We start from the raw sequence: 21,152 nt of genomic DNA, 5'->3' as shown, positions 1-21,152 counted from the left end.
AAACCACATGGTAAACTCTTCCACCATATTTTATTACACATGTCCGCCCACGTGTGTTCTTGGAAGCTTCTTTTACGCACAGTTCAGGAAGCATTCCATAAAGTCTCCCTCCCCTACTCCAGTTTATCTTCCTGCCACGTTCCTCTTCACCCTTCCTCTCCTATGAAAGTGCCGTTGCTTCTGGTGGAGACGCCCTGAATAACCTCCCAGGGCAGTCAGAGTGGAGCCTCTGCCCATTTGCATTTGGTCTGGGCAGAGGGAGGGACCGGCTGTCCCCGTCCACGCCTTCAGAGAGAGCCGCCTCTTGGCCATCCGTTCACCTTTGCCCACTTTGCTGACCGTGCTGGCTTCCCGCATCCCGGGATGGGGGGTTCCGGGGGAGAAAGAGGACTTCCGTGTCTCCCCCAGGCTCCAGCAGCTGTGGGGAGATGGCAGAAGGAGCCCCACCCTTGCTCAAGTCCTCTTTCTTATTGCGCTTGAAGTGCTCAGAACTCACACCTCAAACCCAGCAGAGCCCGCGGAAGCACACACGTCTGCACTCCTTACAGGACTCCCTGTCCCAGGCCTTTTCAGCACATTTAAACAGCCACTAGGTAAAACAAGGCGTTAAGGAAATTAGCGGGCTTGAGAACCTGGCATTTCGTTTCGTTTGGGATGAGCTTTGGGAATCCAGGGAAGAAAAACCCTGTTAGTACGGAGCATGGTCAGAGAGAAAGAGGCAGGTGGGTGACAGGTGTGAGGCTCCGAGAGGTGGACGTGGCCCGGGGCTATCGGGCCCAGGGGACCTGCCTGGGAGCCAAGCCATATAAAGTCAGATTCTGGCTTTCTAATCACTGTTTACCAAGTAGCTACTGGGGCTCCAGCCTATTCCAGAGGGGAAGGTTTTTCTTCAGGTAGCCTCATAATCCTTGGGGATTTGATGTTCTAACAAGGATGCTGTTGACCGTGAAGGGTTTTCTCCCCCTGACAAGCCCTTCACGTTGTGGGGAGAAGAGGGTATTAGCAGGAATAAGCCATGGACCAGCCATGTAGGTTTTTAAGATCTCGTTTTGTCTCGCTCTACCTGTTGTTAGTTGGGGTCATACATGATGATGATGATGATGATGATGGTGGTGATGGTGATGATTCCCCCTTGACCAAATAAATCTGGGAAGTGCTGGGGCATACACAGCTAATCGGGTGGGCTAATTTGAGAATAAAAGCTCTCTGAGCTTTTAATGTGCCACGGGGCAGGCAGAAATGAATTCCCCAGGGTTTTGAGCTCGAAAGGCTTTTTTTTTTTTCCATGCCACTCTATGAATGGATTTGGGTGGCACCAGGCCATTGCCGGTCCCCAAATTAATTAAGACTTTCCGGAGTCTTGGATGGTTTCTTATCAGGCCTTCCTGCAAACCCGGAGGCGGATACCCATCTTCCCAAAGTATCATCCGTATTCTCTGACTTTGCACAGTTTGGAGACTAATGCTGCTTTTCCCCTACAGAACATCGATATCACCAATTTCAGCAGCAGCTGGAGTGATGGCTTGGCCTTCTGTGCTCTCCTCCATACCTACCTGCCTGCCCACATCCCGTATCAGGAGCTGAACAGTCAGGAGAAAGTAAGTCACCTGCCCAGTCAGCCCTGCTAATCCTCTAGAACATGCCAGGGAAGAGTCCTGTCATACTGGCACATCCCGATGAGACCCCAAGAGGAAATTAGGCTATTGACACCAGGCTTAGCTAACTACTGAGTGTATGACGAGGCTGTAGGATCCCACCCTCAGTAAATACTTCTCAGTTTCCCTCACTAGCTAGAAAAAGGCCGTGAGGACCGGTTTACTGCGGCTGCTGAGAAGTCCCTGTCGCCCATTTTTTCAGAGAAGGCCCTGATGAAATTTCGAGACCCTGGCCAGCATTTTCAAAGTCTTTTCCAAGGAACCAGAAAGCACCAGCGAAAGGATGTCCCTCCTCAAATAAGCTTGGGAAACTGTATATTATGTCACATTCTCAGAGATTCACAGCTCTCATTAGCCCAGTGAAGACTTCAAGAAGTCCTTCATTAAAGACACCTGTGTGACTCCATTAAGCCCTGCGTATATGAGATCCACAGAATGGTCTTCCACATAATTACCTATAACAAGAGTTGGCAGACTTTCCTGTTAAGGGCCAAATGGTAGGCTTGGCGGGTCCACGGGTCTCTGTCACAGCTACTCATCTACCACTGGAGTGCCTGAGCGGCTGTAGACGAAATGCATGGGCATATGCTGTGTTCCAATAAAACTTTATTCACAAAAACGGGCTGCGGGCCAGATTTGGTCCATGGGCGGTAGCTTGCCAAATCCTAACCTAGAACGTCCCACAAAACCATATTCCACAGAGCGTACATTGGCAGATGCTCTTCCGGGCCCTGCACTCCTTCTCTCACCAAGCGTTTCTTGCCAAGCGTCACGCACGGTAGCAAAGACAACAGCGAACAGTGTGGACCTGTTCTTTGCCCGCTGAAGTAGAGAGACAGTCCACAAGTGAGTAAACCTACAGCACGTAATGCTATAGAGAAACCTCAGAAGAGCTACAGGGGAAGCCCCGTGCTGTGGGAGTGAACAGCTCAGCCAGGACTCAGCTTCCCTGGCTCCAGCCTCTAGCTGTGGCTGGGGCAGTAGCATCGTAAATAGAAAGATATAGAAATAGGGCTTAGATATAGAATGAGCTGGACTTAGTAACTGATTGGTTGTGGGGGAGGACAAGAGGAAAGAAAGATGGCCCCATGTGTCTAGCCTGACGGACCATTTTTGAGATGGGGATCAAATAGAAATGCTGGAAAGTTCTGTTTTGATTATCCCACACTTGGGCTTAAATAAAGCCCAAAGAATGGTCATGACACTGATGGTGATAATAAGTGACTAGACCATGATTTTTTTTAGAGTGTTAGAGTTCCCCAGAGAAACAGAACTAATAGTGTGTATGTGTGTGTGTGTGTGTGTGTGTGTGTGTGTGTGTATAAGAAAGTTGAATGCTACCGTTGGAATCTAAAGGCAGTTTCCTAGCAGAAATCCTTCTTTGTCGAAGGGAGAGAAGTCTTTTTCTAATAAGACCTTCAACTGATTGGGTGAGGCCCACCTACACTCTGGTGGGTAATTTGCTTTACCCAAAATCTGCCGATTTAAATGTTAACCTCATTTTTAAAATACTGTCACAGAAACATCTAGAATAATGGTTGGCCAAATATCTGGTACCACGACCTAGCCAAGTTGATACATAAAATTAAGCATCACAGAGTGTGTACAAATTTCAAGACATAAAATGTGTGCGTGGTGCTTTGTTTATAGTCTGTGAAGCAGGCCGGACAGGACTATTAAACATTTGGAAAGCAAAAAAAGTGTTCTGTTTTTAATCATGTCAAGTCAGAAATGTTCACGAAGTATGCAGTTTGCAACGTCAGGCAGGCAGTTGGATACCAAATGTGGAGTTTAGAGGGGAGATCAGAGCTGGAAAGAGTCAGGAGTCTTCCATGAGTAATAATTTTTTTTTTTAACGTTTCACTTATTTTTGAGACAGAGAGAGACAGAGCATGAATGGGGGAGGGTCAGAGAGAGAGGGAGACACAGAACCTGAAGCAGGCTCCAGGCTCCGAGCCATCAGCACAGAACCCGACGCGGGGCTCGAACTCATGGACCGCGAGATCATGACCTGAGCCGAAGTCGGCCGCTTAACCGACTGAGCCACCCAGGTGCCCCAAGAGTCTTCCATGAGTAGATAAGTGCTGCCTGATTGAACAGAAGTGATGGAAATGTTCTATATTTGTCCCGTCCAGTACAGTAGCCACCAGCCATATGGGCTGTTAATGGAATGTGGCTTTAAATGACTGGAAAACAGAATTTTTAATTTGAACTAGAATTTAAACAGCGTCATGTCAAGCGTGACTGCTGCATGAAACAGGGCAGGTATAGATAGTGTTTTAAAGCCATGAGAGTAGCGATCACCTCAGTCCTAGGTCATGAGGGAGGTTCTGAGGAGAAACACACTCCTCTATATCTCTGCTCCTCCCAGTGTTTCACTTCTGACACTTCTGTAAACAGATGGGGGGGTTTTCCCACACCAAGCAATCTGGCAGCACCAGCTGGATGTCCTAAAGTGTATCTCCGTTCTGACACTGTCCACCTGGAGGGAGCATCGGGTCCCACAGGTTAAGGGCTCAGTCTCACCTCAGACCCCAGTCACAACTCGACTGTCGCCTGTGCTTCTGATTGACCAACTGTAACTCAGAGGTCCCTGTGACCCCTTCCTGAGGTTTAGTTAATTTGCTAGGCTGGCTCACAGAACTTACTAGGCTACCAGTTTATTACAAAGGATATTGAAGGACACTAATGATCAGTCAGATGAGGAGACCCATAGGGTGGGGTCCAGAAGGGTCCCAAGCACAGGAGCTTCTGTCCCCTTGGACTTTGGGGTGCACCACCCTCCCAGCACATAGATGGAGTCACCAATCCAAGGTGCTTTCTGAACCCCACCCTTTTAAGTTCTATGGAAGCTTCATGACACAGCCACAATGGATTAAATCACGGACCATCTGTGATTGAACTCTCAGTGTCCAGTCTGTCTCCTGTCCCTGAGGTTGGGGCCAGGGGAATGTGGGACTGACAGTTCCAACCGTTTGATCACATGGCTGGTTGCTAGGGCATCCTTGGGTGATCTGGGGGTTGGTGGAACATCACCTCTTTGACATAAACTCAGGTGTGGTTGAAAGGAGTTTGTTATGAATAACAAAAGACATCTATTTCAACATGACTGTCCTGAAGCCATTTCTGGAACTGAGGACAAAAACCAAAAATTGTAACAAAAGATGCCCCTGTGGCTCTTCTGTAGGAAATTATAAGGGTTTTAGGAGCTCTGCCAGGAACCAGGGACAAAGACCAAATATATATTTCTTACTATAAATCCCAGTATCACAGAGGCGTAGAGAAAAGGCTAAGGAACAACCTTGAGGACTCCAATGCCTGTTGTCTAGGTCGAGAGTGACCCAAAAAGGGAACCAGGATAGAGCAACCAGAGAGGAGGACACAGGGCAGGGCAATGCGGGGTCCACGCCGCCTGTGATCGTGCCCCTCACATCCAGCCGTGACCTCGATGTCCGTTTTCTTCCCTCCCTCTTCACTTTCCAGTCTCTGCCTTTTCCATGTCATATTACGAAGATAATGGAGTAAAGAGCGAGCATAACACAATTCAGAATATTCAGAGGCCCTCCCTAAAACCACAGTTGATAGAAGGCTGAGCACTTAGGAATACACCACCTAAAACAGGAGTCTTCCTGTATATGCGCGATGTTCCTCTGCTGTCATGCAAAACATATCTAGGCTCTTTGTCCTAAATCGCTACCCAGCTGTTGGAGAAAAATGAACCTAAAAGTGTGTGCCTTCACACCTTGAACCATGAGCATATGTTCCCTGTGGAACCGTATCGTCTCGCTGTGGGTGCCCCTGACTCCCACATAGCACCCAGCTGGCTGTCCAGTGACCTGCTGCAGATTTGCAGACAGCCAGAAGCCACTGTCTGTGTACTTCCTATTGTCCTTGCGGTAGAGGGGCTGGTATTTTCTCCATGTAGGGCTGAATTTCTCCCCCCTTAATCTAGGCTAATGCAGTCAGGGAGCACCCAGGTCAGATCGCGGGAGACTGTGGGTCTGGGAGATTAATGATAGCCTGGGAAGTTCAGAAGTCGTGAGCTGTTGCCCCAATTCAGACGGAAGTGATGCAACCATGGAAGTCTGACATCAGTGCTAAGCAGGGAATTTCTGATAAAACTAACAAGGATGTCTTCCAAGCCATTGAGGAGACATGAGTTACACATTTTTTTCAGTGTGTCAGCCTATGAAACTTCCACGGAGGCTACGCAGATTCGGATGATAGAATTGACAGAATGGAGTGTTTTCATGCCAGTGTCTGAAACAAAATGTTAACGTGAGAGGGAAAACTCTGGACTTGGGGTGCTTTCTGCTGTCAGTTTCAGGTGAGATGCCCTGCCAACGGGGCCAACGGCAGAGGTCTCTAACCAGGGGCTTATCGTCCGGGGTCTGGAAGGTCTCTGGCCCGTGTGGGCAGAGCTAGGCCGAGTGAGGCCCTTCCTGGCTTCCGCCCCAGACACACTCTGCTGCTCCCCATAAGTGGCCATCTCGCAGTGGCGTAGCAGTGATGTGATGAGAGAGAATTAGATAACAGTGCTTGGTCGTAATAGTCTATGCAGGTAAGGGTGTGAGAAAGTGGACGCTTACACCCTGTTGCTGGAATTGAAAATTGGTGTATCATTTTTATTTTCTCATGCCATGTCGTGTCTTGTCATGTCATGTCATTTCATAGGCTTCATGCCCAGCGTGGGGCTTGAACTCGTGACCCTGAGATGAAGAGTCGCATGATCTACCAACTAAGCCAGCCAGGCCCCCCTGGTGTCGTGTTTTAGAAAACAATTTGGCATTACATATTAAAAGGCATGACTTCTGGAATAATGGTAGCGGACAGGGCTTACAAACCCCCTTTCTCCTCAAAACTAACCAAGAAGACTTTAAAATAAGGATAAAGGCCTCATTAGCACAGAATAGGAAATGGCTGCCCCAAGTTTGGGCTCAATTAAAGGAAGCCAGGAGCCAGCTTTCAGCTCCCCACTCAGCAGAACAGAGAGTAGTGTTACGGAAACCAGCATTAGGTTTCTAGTCCCTGCCCATTAATCTCCCTTAATGTGGAGGAAGAGGGCTGGCGGCTTGGGCAAGCTGACCGCAGATCAACAGCTTTCCCAGGCCCTGACCACACACTGGTACAAGACATGTGTAGCCTTGTCTGAGTGTTTTTCTGTGACCTGGTACCTAGAGCAGAGAGTTTGCTTCAGCGTCAGGGCAGGAAGCAGATGTGCACCCAAGGACAGAGGGCAGAGGCCATGAGGAAATGGAAAAACAGATAAGAATATGTATAAAATCCAAATGTGGGGCGCCTGGGTGGCTCAGTCAGTTAAGCGTCTGCTTCTTGATTTCGGCTCAGGTCATGATTTCATGGTTCGTGAGATCGAGCCCCGTGTTAGGCCCTGAGCTGACAGCGAGGAGCCTGCTTGGGAGTCTCTCTCCTGCCCCTCCCCCACTCATGCTCACTAGCGTGCTGTCTCTCTCTCTCTCTCTCTCTCTCTCTCTCAATATAAATAGATAAACTTAAAAAAGAAAAAAAAAAGATTCTCTCTCTCCCTCTTGTACATGCATGCACTCTCTCCAAAAAAGTCACCAAAAAAGAAAACAAATATAAAACTTTTTATTTAAAAAAATTTGTTTTCAATTTATTTATTTTTGAAAGAGACAGAACATGAGCGGGGGAGGGGCAGAAAGAGAAGGAGACACAGAATGTGAAGCAGGCTCCAGGCTCTGAGCTGTGAGCACAGAGCCCAACATGGGGCTTGGACCCACAAACCGTGAAATCATGACCTGATCTGAAGTCGGACGCTTAACAGACTGAGCCACCTAGGTGCCCCAATATAAAAACTTTTTTAATCTAAAGGCATAAAGTCACAAAATTCTACTGGGGAACATAAAACATGAATACTCACAGAAACATTACACTCTCGATCATGTTTAACACATCAATTTAATTAAATTGTAACATAATCCTAATGATTCTCAAATGAATTATGGAGGAGAGGAGGCATGCTAAAGTGATTCTTAAGTCCATCCAGGCGAGGAAACAGCAGGGAGCAGCCAGAAAGCGTCTCAAAAAGAAGCTACAAATTGTGGAACAGTACCTTCGGAATTCTAGGGGAAAATGACATAGCACATTAATTAAACAACGGTTGATACGCAACAGAATATGTATGTCATGAATCGTGACAAAGTAAAAAATAACACAGATTGACCTTTGATAGTCAGAAATCATCAATAATGTCATTTTTAGTACCAATTACAACCTGTCAGTCTTTTTTTTTTCTTAGATTGAAACTATTGTTTGAATATTTGACCTAAAATTTCAAGTGTTGTGTAATAGTAGATAATCTGTATGGGAGCGTCGTTTAGTGTTCTTTCCTAACAAAAGCTATTTGTTTTTATTTTTTAAAAGCTATCTATTTTTAGTTGGTAATACCAGTTTCTGTCTTTTTAACCTAGAAAAGAAATCTCTTGTTGGCATTTGAAGCAGCTGAAAGTGTGGGCATCAAACCCAGCCTGGTAAGTATCCTATTTTGTATCCTTGTGATATTTTGTTCTACCTGTAGGAGAAAGAACTTTATGCCATCTACACAATTTCTTACAGAATATTAAAATCCATTTGCTGAAGATTTGTTACTCACGATCCCTAACATGTAAATATCCAGTTGGTCTGACCACATATGATTTAGAGGGTTTTCAAAGATTTCGTTGTGGCTAAATTTCATTTCTGGAAGCACAGTGGACTGAATTATCATTAAAGCCCTCTTGAAATCTGATAAAATTTGATAAGATGTAATTTAAAAAAATATCAATACGTAGTTGAGGTCTAAAAAAAGAATGGGAAATCACCAGATGTCATAAATTCAAAGAGAAGTGAAAACCAGAACCATGAGGCATGAGCCGAGACTGTGACAACTCTCAGAAGTAGGCCTGGGGGTGTCGGTGGAGGGGTCACAGGAAACGGGTACCTAATGGATATAGGTTTTATTTAAATGCCAACACAGGAACAAGAAACAAGGCTCTGAGCTCCCATAAACGGGACATTAGTACTGAGACCCTTGCACAAAACCAAGGCTCACAAAGTAACGTTCTTCTCAGTGAAGGGGAAAATAAAAAACCCTGCCTGACAGTCTAGGCAGGAAGCTTGGTCTCCACCTGAGTTATTTTTTTTGTTTTCTTTTGTTTTGTTTTGTTTTGTTTTGTTTTGTTTTGTTTTTTGGTAGCCAGAAAAAGGGAAATCTACAAGAAAAGAAAACTGGGCCAAATGAGCTTTGGAGTCCAAATTTATAATATCTGTGCTACAAGATAGTTTATACTGCCTGAAGCAGGAAGCTCCTGGCTTAGTAGTATAATAGCCACTGAGAATACATTCACAATCCAAAATTACAAAACACTCAAGAAAGTGAGCTAGCTGAGCCAGTCAGTAGACATAGCAAACAAGAGGATCATCTACCAGAGCTTGGGATAATAAAACAATAAGAAAGCGACTACAGAAGGCTATGTTTGCGAATATTAAAGAGATAAAAGAGGGGGGTGCCTGGGTGGCTCAGTCTGCCAGTTAAGTATCCAACTCTTAGTTTCAGCTCACGTCATGATCTCACAGTTTGCAAGTTCGAGCCCTGCACCAAGCTCCCAGCTGACAGTGCAGAGGCTACTTGGGACTCTCTTGGTGTCTCTCTCTTTCTCTCTCTCTCTCTCTCTCTCTCTGCCTCTCCCCAACTTACACATGCTGTCTCTCTCATTCTCTAAATAAATAAACTTAAAAATAAAGAGATAAAAAGAGAACAAAAATCACAAGGGGGCGTCTGGGTGGCTCAGTCAGTTAAGCGTCCAACTCATCCTTTCGGCTCAGGTCATGATCTAATGGTTCCTGAGATTGAGCCCCGCATAGGGCTTTGTGCTGAGAATGCAGAGTCTGCTTAGGGATTCTCTCTCTCCCTGTCTCTCTGCTCCTCCCCCGCTTGTTCTCTCTCTCAAATAAATTTTTTTAAAACTCATAAGGAAGAAGCATAGTACTATAAAAAAAGATTTGGGGAAAGATTCAAGTGAAACTTGTAGAAGTAAAAATTAGGAATTAAAAAAAAAAGAAAAAACCCGGTCGGGTTGAAAAACGGATTAGATACAGCAGAAGAGAGAACTACTGGACTGGAAAATAGAACTAAGGAGGTTATCCAGAACATAAAACAGACATTTAAAAAATGGAAAATATAATAGAGAGGTTTTATTAGTTAGTATGTATTCAAATTCAAGAAATGGAAAACCAAGTAACAGTTGCTTAAACCATAAAGATGTTAATTTTATTTTTTAATGAGAAGTCCAAAAGCGGTTTCAGGAGTGGTTCACTACTCAGTGTTGTAATCAAGGACCCCAGAGTGTGTTTTGTCTACACTCTACCATCTTTAATCTATTACCTCATTGTCCCCATGTCCTCTGTGGCTGAACATGGCTGTCAAGCTCCAGACATCACTCCTATATCTGCAGGGCAAGAAGGGGAGTGGGATGGACTAGAGCAAGTGCCTCCTGTCTTCCCCCCTTTGATAAGGAAATCAGAAGGCTTCCCAGAGTCCCTCCAGCTCGCTGGCAGTACTCTGTTCCATGGCCACCCCGGCTGCAAGGGAATTTGAGAAAGTAAACAGTGAATGTTCTCCATTCTCTTCAGCTGGAAATCTACAAGGGAGAGGGGGGTTGGTAACGGCCATTAGATTAACCAACTGATAGTGTCTGTCACTGACCTTAAGAGAATGGAAGATAAAAATCAGATAATTTCCAAGTCCCATGGCCAGTGGGAATTCCAGAAGAGGAAAGAAAGAGTGGGAGAGAAAATATTTGAAGCAATGGTGCCTGAAATTTTTCCAGAATGATGAAAGACCACAGATTCTTGGTCTCTAACAAGGTGAATCTCTCTAACAAGATGAATCTCTAACAAGATGAATAATACAAAAGACCCATCTAGACACATCATAACGGAAGGAGCTGCGTAAAAAGTAAAGCGAAGACCGGTAATCTATAAATAATTTCTACTAGCCAATAATAAAGAAGACACCTTAGGAGAGGTGCGTGGCAACTCGTGCATGGCTAATAAACACTTACAGAGGTGTTCAGTCTCATCAGTGATGGGGAAAACCCAAGTGGAAACAACAGAGACAGTTCTGCAACCAGCAGAGTATGAAGGGAGTCTGAGAAATGGAAAAGCGATCATAGAAATTTCAGTACTAGGAACAAAGTTAGGCCAATGCGTTTAAATCAGAACGGACAGTTTTCTAAACAAATATAAATGTATTTCTTCAAATACTAACTGTAACTATTTCTCCAAAACTCACTCAAAAAGAAGTAGAAGTTCAACCATGAAAGAAATTGAATTCATTGTTTAAAAAATGTAGTCGCGCACACACAAAAATGCCAGTGAGCCCAAATTCTACAAAACTTTCTACAAGAAACAGATGTCCCTGTCCTATAAATTAAAGGCTAGAGAATTTAGAAAGGAGGGGACATACATGTCTGGCCAAGATGGAGGCACGGGAATCTGATTTATCTTCCCTTCTGAAACACTGGACAGCTAACAAGTAACAACAGATAATTAATGCGGGGAATCAAAGAAAAAATGCGAACTTGTTAGAAGATATCATACACAGAATGTTTTTCTCTGTAGTGTTCCAGCTAATAGTTGCTTCTTTTTTAATTTCACCTTTTTTTCCCTGTTTTTTTTATCTGACATACTGCAGAAGTCAGTGAAAGCTAGGAAGTGAATGAGATCATCTTGTCAAACAGAGCCAATGGCTGCATTTTTACAGATGTCTGTGAGGAGATACAAGCATAAGAATTAATCTCAGAAGCATTTGGAGATGCTTGCGAGCCATTTAACTAGTTCGTGCCATCAACAAAACAGAAACTTCCTACATTATTAAACTTGCTCTTCGGTGTCTTGATGTGGATTGAAAAATAATCCTTAATTACACATGACACTTTTAAAATACATGCAGTCAGAATTGGCAGCAGTAAAAACCCCCGGGTCTTTGATAAAGGTCTCTTGTAAGATTAGTCAGTAAAAAGAAAGGAAGGAAGGAAGGAAGGAAGGAAGGAAGGAAGGAAGGAAGGAAGGAAGGAAGAAAAAGAGAGAAAGGAAGAAAAAAATGCATTCTTTCTCAGCCACTTTCTCAGCATAGGGTAGAAATTTAGGCCACCACATGACAAGGGTGACCACTCCCCATGGAACGAATAGATAAGAGAGGATGTGTGGTATCATATTGCCATTACCTGAACGACAGCCAGAAGGTGTGTCCTCTGAGAACTGATGTGTTTGTATGCTGGTGAGGGGAGCACTCTCACGCTGAGTCATAGTCTGTGACAGTGTTGCTTAACGAGTAAGCCACCCGGACAGTCACTACCCACGGAGGTTAGGAGGGGGTCATTACAACTCAGGCTTTGATGACGGTGTCTGAATGATTCTGTAGGTGTAAGCGAGCCTGCACTGTAGTATAAACTTTATAAAGGATACTCAAAGAGTTCATCTGAGTTTAATAGCGTGAAAAATTGCTTTTCGCGTTTCCCACGTGCCAGGCATTTTCCATATGTTGACTCACTGAATCCTCTCAGAAGTCCTGTAATGACAGATGCTCCTTACAGGAAGGACAGTGAGGCGGGTGCTGTTCCGTAAAAGCTCACACAGGAGTGAATAGCGGAGGTAAGAGTCAAGGCAGGCCGGCCTTCTTCAGAGCCCACGTCTTAACCTGCCCCATGACCCTCCATCCAGGACAGCCGTGCCCACCTTTGGGTTCTTAGAGCCGCATTTACTCCTCGTACTATGTAGCACATGCTGTGTTATGTTGTGATGTGTCTGATTATAGAACTTCATCCCATCTCCCCAAGACCATGAGCTCCCAAGGGCAGGAAGCCCTGTCTTTTCAATTATTTTTATTGTGGTAAAATACGTATAACATGATCTAAGTGTCTTGTCACTTGGCCAATACCACACTGTCCTGATGAATACAGCTTTGTAGCAGCACCTGGGTGGCTCAGTCAGTTAAGCATCTGACAGCTCAGGTTAATGATCTTGCGGTTCATGAGTTCAAGCCCCACCTTGGGCTCTGTGCTGACAGCTCAGAGCTTGGAGCCTGCTTCAGATTCCGTCTCTGTCTCTCTTTGTCTCTCTCTCTCTCTGCACCTCTCCCACTCTCACTGTTTCTCTCTCTCTCTCAAAAATAAACATTAAAACAATTTTTTTAATTTTTTAAATTTATTGTCAAATTGACTTACAAAAATTTTTAATACAGCTTTATAAACTGTGAAGTTAAGGGGTGCCTGGGTGGCTCAGTCGGTTGAGCAGCCGACTTTGGCTCAGGTCATGATCTCACGGTCCGTGAGTTCGAGCCCCGCATTGGGCTCTGTGCTGACCGCTCAGAGCCTGGAGCCTGTTTCAGATTCTGTGTCTCCCTCTCTCTGACCCTCCCCCGTTCATGCTCTGTCTCTCTCTGTCTCAAAAATAAATAAACATTAAAAAAAAAAAAATTTAAACTGTGAAGTTAAATCTTCAAACATTATTCTTCTTTTTAGAATTTATTTGGTTGTCCTAGTTCCTTTGCTTTACAGATTTTAGAATCAGTTTGTCAATATCTACCCCCCAAAAAGACCTTGCCAGGATTTTGATTGGGATTATGTTGTATCTATAGATCCACGAACATAGAATACTCTCCATTTATTTAGAGCTTCTTGATTTCTTTCATCAGTGTTTTGTAGTTTTCTGCATATAGTGTTTTATAAACAAGTTTTCTGCCTATAAATCCTTTTTAAAAATTTAGTGCCGTTTAAATGGTTTGATTTGGTTTCACGTTTCAGTTGTCCATTGCTGGTATTTCGTAGGAAAGCTATTGACTGAGATCTTGCTAAACTTGTGTATTAGTTCCAGTGGGTTTTTTGGTAGACTCTTTGGAGTTTTCTACATCAACTATCATTTCATCTGCAAATAAAGACAGATTTAGTCCTGCCTTTCCTAGTCTGTATGCCTTTTGTTTCTTTTTCTTGCCTTATTGCATTAGCTAGAACTTCTGGTACAGTGTCCAGTAGAAAAAGTGAGAGAAGGCATCCTTGCCTTGTTCTTTCCTCCTGATCTTACTGGGAGAGTGTTCAGTTTCTCCAGTTAGTATGATGTCAGCTTTCGGTTTTTGTGCATGTCCTTTATTAGGTAAAAGAAATGCCCTTCTACTTTTCTAGTCTTTGGGGTGTTTTTATCATGACTAGTTGCTGAATTTTGTGTGCGGGCATACCTCATTTGTGCTTCCCTTTATTGAGCCTCACAGATACTGCATTTTTTGCAAATGGAAGGTTTGTGGCAACCCTCCGTCAAGCAAGTCTGTTGGCACCATTTTTCCAACAGCCTTTGCTCACTTCCCGTCTCTGTGTCACATTTTGGTAATTCTCAAAGTATTTCAAGCTTTTTCATTGTGCAAGGGTCAAACGTACCTTGTGGGTTTTTTCAGACATATGCTATGGCACACGGAATAGACTACAGTAGAGTAACTCTAACTTATCTGCACTGACAACTCAAAAAATTCATTTGACTTGTTTAAGCTATGTTTGCTTTATTGTGGTGGTCTCAAACCAAACCCACAAATATCTCCAAGGTTTATGTGTGAATGTTTTTTCTGCATCTGCTGATGTGATCATATGACTTTTCTTATTAAGTGTGGCAATAATAACAATGCTGACTTTTGGATGTTGAACCTCCCTTGCATTCCTGCTATGAACCCCACCTGATCATGATTCAGTTTGCTAATGTTTGTTAAGGACATCTGTGTTTGTGTTCATGTGAGAAAATCGATAGCTTTCTCGTTAAAGTCTTTGTCTGATTTGGTATTAGGGCAACGCTGGCTCCAGAGAACGAGTGAAGAAGTGTTCCCTCCTCTTCTATTTCCTGGAAGGGAATGTGTAGAACCGGCATTATTTCTTCCTTCAGTATCTGGCAGAATTAGCCAGTGAAACCATCCGAGCCTGGTGTTTTCCATTTTTGAAAGGTTTTCAGCTCCTGATTCAAATACATGTCACACGTCCTCAGATTTCTGTTCAGGCGGCTTACTCGCCCATCCCCAGAAATGTGCCATAATTATTTCTCCAGATGTGTTCAGCTGCAATGTTGACAATGTGCCAAAATATAGTAATGTTACTATTGTTAGGTTCAGGCATGTGAGATAGTCTGAGTAAAGCTGCGAGCGTCGGTCCGACTCCTGTGTCCTCTCTGAGACACAAGACCCATCCTCGCCGTCACAGGGAGGGAGGCTTGTCATCTCTCTTGGTTCATAGGTGTGGCTTCCTTTCTCAGAGCACCTCCCCTACCTCCTAAATGTCACACTCAATTTTTCTTTTTTTTTAACTTTTAGAGTTTATTTATTTTGAAAGAGAGAGAATACGAGTGGGACAGGAGCAGAGAGAGAGGGAGGGAGGGAGAGAGAGAGAGAGAGAGAGAGAGAGAGAGAGAGAATCCCAAGCAGGCTCTGCACTGTCAGCATGGAACCCAACACAGGGATTGATCCCACGAACTGTGAGATCATATGACCTGAGCCGAAATCAAGAGTTGGACGCGTAACCGACTGAGCCATCCAGGCACCCCCAAGTCACACTCAATTCTTGATGGTTTATTTTCACTATTGTCATCTAAACAACCCTGCTATTGTGAGAAGCTTAGCTCTTCATGCATCGGTCTGTGTGCACAGTCCCGCCCACAGTAGTTTATATAGAAGGAGACTTTTAATCCTTGTATTCTGTGAAAATTATGTTTTTAAGTTGTTCTCAGTAGATCTGTCTATAATGTTCCACTCGCTGCCTTTTCACTCCTTTCCCATGACCAGAGAGAGGCTGATAATTTTTTTAGCATAACCAGGAAGTAGAAATGGTCAAGTATATTTAGGTGTTGTGGAAACAGGAAATAAATGGCTGGTGACAGGCCTCAGTTCTGTCACTGCTCAAGAACAGATGTGCCCAATAAGTTCAACCTTGATTTTCCACGGCATCTCTACTCCTGGCTTTCCATCAGAGTCCTTGCCTACTCCCCTCTTGTGACCACAAAAGAATCCAAATTCAGTCCCGAAGTGAATTTTCTAATACCTTTAGTGGCATGTATTTCAGGAACATTTGGCCCAGCCATCCTGTCTGTCACTTTGTGGCCTCCTCTGCTCTTGCTGATAGCCTACTAAACAAGGGGACAAACAACAACGACAAAAACATTAAGTGGTCTGACACCTGATTCTGATAAGACGCTGGTTGCATTCTCAATTGGGTCAAGGCTTTTGTGGCCATCCCATTCATGGGAATTCATCTCAAGGCATGAATTCAACAACTCCGCCCACGGAGGTGCTTACGGCAAAGTCTGTAACGTGAAGAAGTGAGCGCACGCCCCACGGCGAGCATTAGATGTCGTGTGGATTGTGGGGCAGCAGTTTCGTGGGCTGTGTGCACTCCCTCCCGTGATGGCCAGCGTCGCGACACAGCAGCCCGTGAGATTGTGCATGGAAAGCATGAAGTAAAAAAACTCAGAGCACACGATATGTCCACTCGATGGAAGCGTGGGAGAACATAGGGGTACCTGCAAATATAACTTAGGAAAGTGGAAATTGTTTTATGATAATGGAATTATGGGTGACTTTCTCTTTGCAAAGCTTTTTTTTTTTTAATTTTTTTTTTTTAACGTTTATTTATTTCTGAGACAGAGAGAGACAGAGCACGAACAGGTAGGGGCAGAGAGAGAGAGAGAGACACACACACACACAGATTCCAAAGCAGGCTCCAGGCTCCAAGCTGTCTGCACAGAGCCTGACGCAGGGCTCAAACTCAGACTGTGAGATCATGACCTGAGCCAAAGTCGGCCGCCTAACCGACTGAGCCACCCGGGCGCCCCAAGAAAGTTTTTTTTTTAATTTAAGTTCATTTATTTATTTTGAGAGTGAGAACAAGCAGGGGAGAGGCAGAGAGAGAGAGGGAGAGAGAGAATCCCAAGCAGGCTGTGTGCTGTCAGCACAGAGCCGGATGCGGGGCTCGAACTCACAAAACTGTGAGATCACAACCTGAGCCAAGAGTCAGATGCTTAACCAACTGATCCACCCAGGCGCCCCTGCAAAGTTTTCTTTAAAATGCTGTCATGCTCTTAAGATGAAAAGGGGGAGGAAGTCCTGTCTAATGTTTTTTAAAAGGGACAGTATCTCCTGATTAGGAATAAAACGCTTTTCTTTTAACTTGCCCACGCCTCCTGTCCATGCAGGTGGGGGGGTCTCCAGGCAGCACCAGCCCGGACCAGGCTCTGAGCCCCTTTGTGGGAAGGCGGTCTGTGGTGTCCCCCCGTGACCTCCTCCTCTTTCCCGCAGGAGCTCAGTGAGATGCTGTACACGGACCGGCCCGACTGGCAAAGCGTGATGCAGTACGTGGCCCAGATCTACAAGTACTTTGAGACGTAAACCCGGAAGGGCCCTCGAGCAGCCGCCCACCGCCCGCAGCCTGTCCTGGGGGCACCTGGTCACTTTGCACAGGCCCTGCTCCGTCCACCACCCTCAACGCTCGATCCGGGGGGGCCCACACACAAATAAGAACGGAGCTGGGTTCCAGGGCACACCTACTTTTAATCTAGATGCATTTGGCGCGTAAGTTGGAAAGCCTTGCTCTCCCACGGGCCTCCCTCCTTCTAGACCTAAGGGTCCACGCCCAGGCTCACTCCATGAGAACCCAGTAGGACATCTCCGGTCACACACCACGACCTCACCCGTGGGCTGCGGAGCCTCACGACAAACAGCCATCTTTTCACTAAAACTCCTTCCTTTGGCCTTTAGAAAAACTTTGCCCCTGCCACCACCCACGGCCTCCGAAACCCACACGCTCATCAAAACACAAAAAGGACAAACACTCGGCTCTGGAGCAGCTTGGAAAAACGCTCCAGCCCTGCCTTTTGGGGGCCGTAACGCTTCCGTTCCAGACAACAGTTTGAACACCTAGAACCGGACTGAGCAGTTTACATCTCGCTGTCACTTACTGGAGTCTTTGGGGGGAAGACAAGACGCGCCAGCACACAAAGCAGCCCGTGGGCGCTTTGCTGCGGTGGCCCGTGGGGTGGCTCGCGGAGAGAAGCGTGTGTCCGTCCGTGTGCTGGGACGCGGTCACGCTCCGAAGCCCCGGGCCAGGCAGTCCCCCGCGTGCTGGAAGGGACCCATCAGCACCTGCCCGCCTGCTGTGTTTGCCCCGCGAGTCCACACGCCCGTGCACGCCCGCACACGTTTGCCCCAGGTGCCGAACCTAACAGGAAGCCCCCTGCGTGCGAAGCGGCCTGCGCCCACCCGGGTCTTCGTGTGTTTGCGCCAACAGGCTGAAGAGGTGCCGGGCGGACGCAGGCGAAAACAGTATTTGAACTCTAGACTCGGTCTTCGGTATCTCCTCGGGCCCTTCATATCTGCATGGCAACAGCAAGCCCTGAGCGGTGGGCAGGGATGGCTCCATTTAGAAGTGAACCGTCTACCGTCCTGCCGTCACCCCTAGTGGCTGCAGAGGGCACTCCCCCCTCCCCACCCCCCACCCCCCCAGATCTTGCAGGGAGACCCGCTGAGGACCGACCTGGCAGCTCCCTGGAGGTCGGTGGGGCCCGCAAATGTGCATCATGTAGCACGTGAAGGCGTGGCTCACAGGGTAGTCAGGTGACCTCGGTGCCTGCCACCTGCTGATGCAAGTGTTTCCTCCCCACCGCCCCCAAGGGCCGTCCCTGTGTCAGTCCCTGGGACCTCCCAGTGTCACTCTGCAGTAAATCTCTGCAGGGGGTCCGCCCCTCACTCTCAGGCTGCCACACCTGCCTGCTTACCCGTCCTCCTCTGTGGCCCTAGATCAGGATCTCCTGCGGAACGTGTTCAAAACGCACCCTCCTGGCCTGCCCCAGCCGTCGAACCAGGGATGTCTTCTGTATGTTTCCAGAGTTCCCCTGACAGCCACGGAGAGGAGAGAAGGCCTTTCCTCTTGCTCCTCAGGGCAGGGCGGTGAGTGGCATCTGAGGTCTCTCCGGAGCAGTTTGGGGAGGATGACGTTGTCAGTGGCTCTTTTGTTTTCAAATGGAAGTGGAGGCACGGCCTGAGCAAATTTGCTTTACTCCTTCCTGAGGAGCGTATCCAAATGGAAGGGATTCCCTGTGTGGCTCCACGCATCTGTCTTTTGTTGACATAACAGGCATTTCCATGACCTCCAAGCCTCTCCCTTGCTCACCCTTGCAGTGGGGAAAGGTTAGCGTCCCGAGTATCGGGGTGAGCTCTCGGTTGTCGTGTTTGATCTGGGATTACTTCGGGGTTTTGTGTGGGAGAGGCCAAAGAGGTCTAGGGATACCTGGAGGGGGTGTTTAGCATTACTGGGCCCTGTTTTTAGTGATTACAGTAAATGAGTCCGATGATTCAGCTCTGGGCGAAGCAAGGTCTATGCAGGGGTGACGCCGTTTCTTCTCCAACACTGGAACCTGCTCCCTTTAGCAGAAAAAGAAAGAAAGAAATGTCCTATGAAAGAAAGGCCATGTGCCATTTATTTTTATAACTCAAAGAAGCTCCTTGACTACCATTTTCTTTGCCAGTGGGCACGCTTCCAGAAGGGGAAGCCTGGTGGTGGCTGGGGGGCAGGTCTGGCCCCACAGCGTCCTTCGAGGGGGACCGGGCCTTCCAGCACTCGCAGAGCCTCAGACCGGGGCAAGCTGTCCCCGCCCCAGTGCTGGGCCACCGGATGGGGGTTTTAGACCCATTTTTAATTGCCCCAGTAGAGTGGAGGAGTTCTTCAAAGACTTAAAGCCGAGTCCACGGGTTCGTTCACTGGGAGATCTTTCGTGGACGTGAACTCTAGCTGCCTGATGGTGGTGCCCCCGCCCCTGCTCCCCGGGGCGAGCATATTCTGAGGAACCAGGCGAACGCCCACTTCCCTTCCCACCCTAGTCCCTTCTCACTTCAGAAATGACGTTAGTCTTGGGTTTTCGTTCTTCATTCAGCCGTTGTGTTGTAGCTTTGGTTGAGAGTTTCCCGAAGCGGTGAGCCGTGGGGCGGTGACGAACGTTCATCTGCGGTGTTCTCTTCCCCCGCGGAAACCGATGTTCCCTGAATCTCTCGGGGGAGGGCAGGCACTTCACCGGCCCGCGGAAGCCCGTGGAAGCCCGCGGAAGGAGAGGACTCGGCCCCCGTACACAAACCCATATGCCAAATCCAGCCGCGGCTCCTCCTGGCCCAAAGCTCGAGTGCCATTTTGAGGTGAACCACCAGTGACACGCAGTAAAGAACAGGACACAGCTACCTTTTTAAGAAGTACTTTTAAGTATCCCGTTTGCCCGAGTGCCCTGGGTGTGTCACTCCTCCGACCCAGGCTAGACTGCGGCTAAGTCTACGCCATCCTCGGCCGATCACTAATTTTAACTACATTAGTTGAATACAGTGGATACATCTGTGGCCTCGTTTCTAGAAAGAGCACACCCAGCACTGTCGGGACGTGACGTGCCAACGTAGACGTATTAACTATTAACATTTGGAAGTGTATGATGTACGACTGTGTCACATTTCTAATAAATATATTTTGTTTCTGTCCGATGGTGAATTTTTCCCGGTGACGTTGATGGTTGGCACTTTGTCGGAATGCCAAGCCTCGGTTCAGGCTGGCGGCTTCGTGTCCCTCTTCCGTGTTGGGCCGTGGTCGCCCCTCCCCCCTCCGCCCCAACTGAGCTGCTCTCTCTGGCGTTACTGGAAGTTGCCAGAAAGGACTGGGGTCCTGATGGCTCTTCCGCCTCCCTCCATTCACGGCAAGAGGGCTGCGACCACAGTCTCCTGTGAAAGTCACCCCCCTGGGGCCACGCAGATGAGCACAGCACAGGCACCCGCACAGGCCGCCCCCACTCAGCACACGGGTCCTGGAGACCACACGCGGCAGTTGTACCAAGGTTGAGCAGGCAGAGCCCGTATGAACTCTAACAGACCCGAGTCGTCTGTGTGTCCAGACCCCGGCGCACTGTGTGTGCCGAGGCATCAGGTGACACGTGGCTCTTCGGGCATCATCGGAGGCCACCGTTCCCTGGTGTCTTAGACGACCAGCCCCTCCCACAGGAGAGGAAAAGGGAGGCTGTCCGCCCTCGAGAATCTTTTCTTCTCCCTCCCCTTCCAAGGAAGTTCCACTGTCACTGGCCTTTGTCTCCTGAGGGACTCTCCCGTCTTGTCAGAATCGCACAGTCTCTGATGAGGGCTTACCACGCACCGAGCCACGACGGCAGGCACGGCTCATTCTCCTCCGTGGGCTGTCAGGCGATGGGAGAAGATGCCAGGTGATTATGCACAGCCACCAGCGGCCACTCAGTCTGCACACACACACACACACACACAGGCATCAGACAGATGACCAGCATCTCAACACTTGCAAATCGATCCCTCCCAAAGTTTGGTGAGCCTGGCCCCTCTGTGAATGAAGCACATGCCCCAACGTTCGTGTCCTGAGCATTGACGTAGCCCATATGCATTGAGTCAGGGTAACAGGCAGGAGG

The 21,152-nt window shown here is 47.2% G+C and overlaps 1 protein-coding gene across 5 annotated transcripts in view; it reads left to right on the top strand.

Moving 5' to 3' along the window:
* The window catches only part of SPECC1 (sperm antigen with calponin homology and coiled-coil domains 1), a 286,429-nt gene extending 266,221 nt beyond the window's left edge, over positions 1-20,208 (top strand). For all 5 annotated transcript variants that reach the window (XM_043583241.1, XM_043583239.1, XM_043583240.1 and 2 more), the window contains 3 exons: positions 1,482-1,598; positions 8,105-8,164; positions 16,993-20,208. In XM_043583241.1, coding sequence (XP_043439176.1) covers positions 1,482-1,598; positions 8,105-8,164; positions 16,993-17,082 — 267 coding nt within the window. In that variant the 3' untranslated portion in view covers positions 17,083-20,208. The remainder of the gene's footprint in view (positions 1-1,481; positions 1,599-8,104; positions 8,165-16,992) is intronic.
* Positions 20,209-21,152: the final 944 nt, after the last annotated feature.

The sequence above is a fragment of the Prionailurus bengalensis genome, chromosome E1, assembly GCF_016509475.1.
Source record: "Prionailurus bengalensis isolate Pbe53 chromosome E1, Fcat_Pben_1.1_paternal_pri, whole genome shotgun sequence".
Lineage (NCBI taxonomy): Eukaryota > Metazoa > Chordata > Mammalia > Carnivora > Felidae > Prionailurus > Prionailurus bengalensis.
Note: the sequence above shows the minus strand (reverse complement) of the source record. Positions and strands in the feature narration are given on the sequence as shown.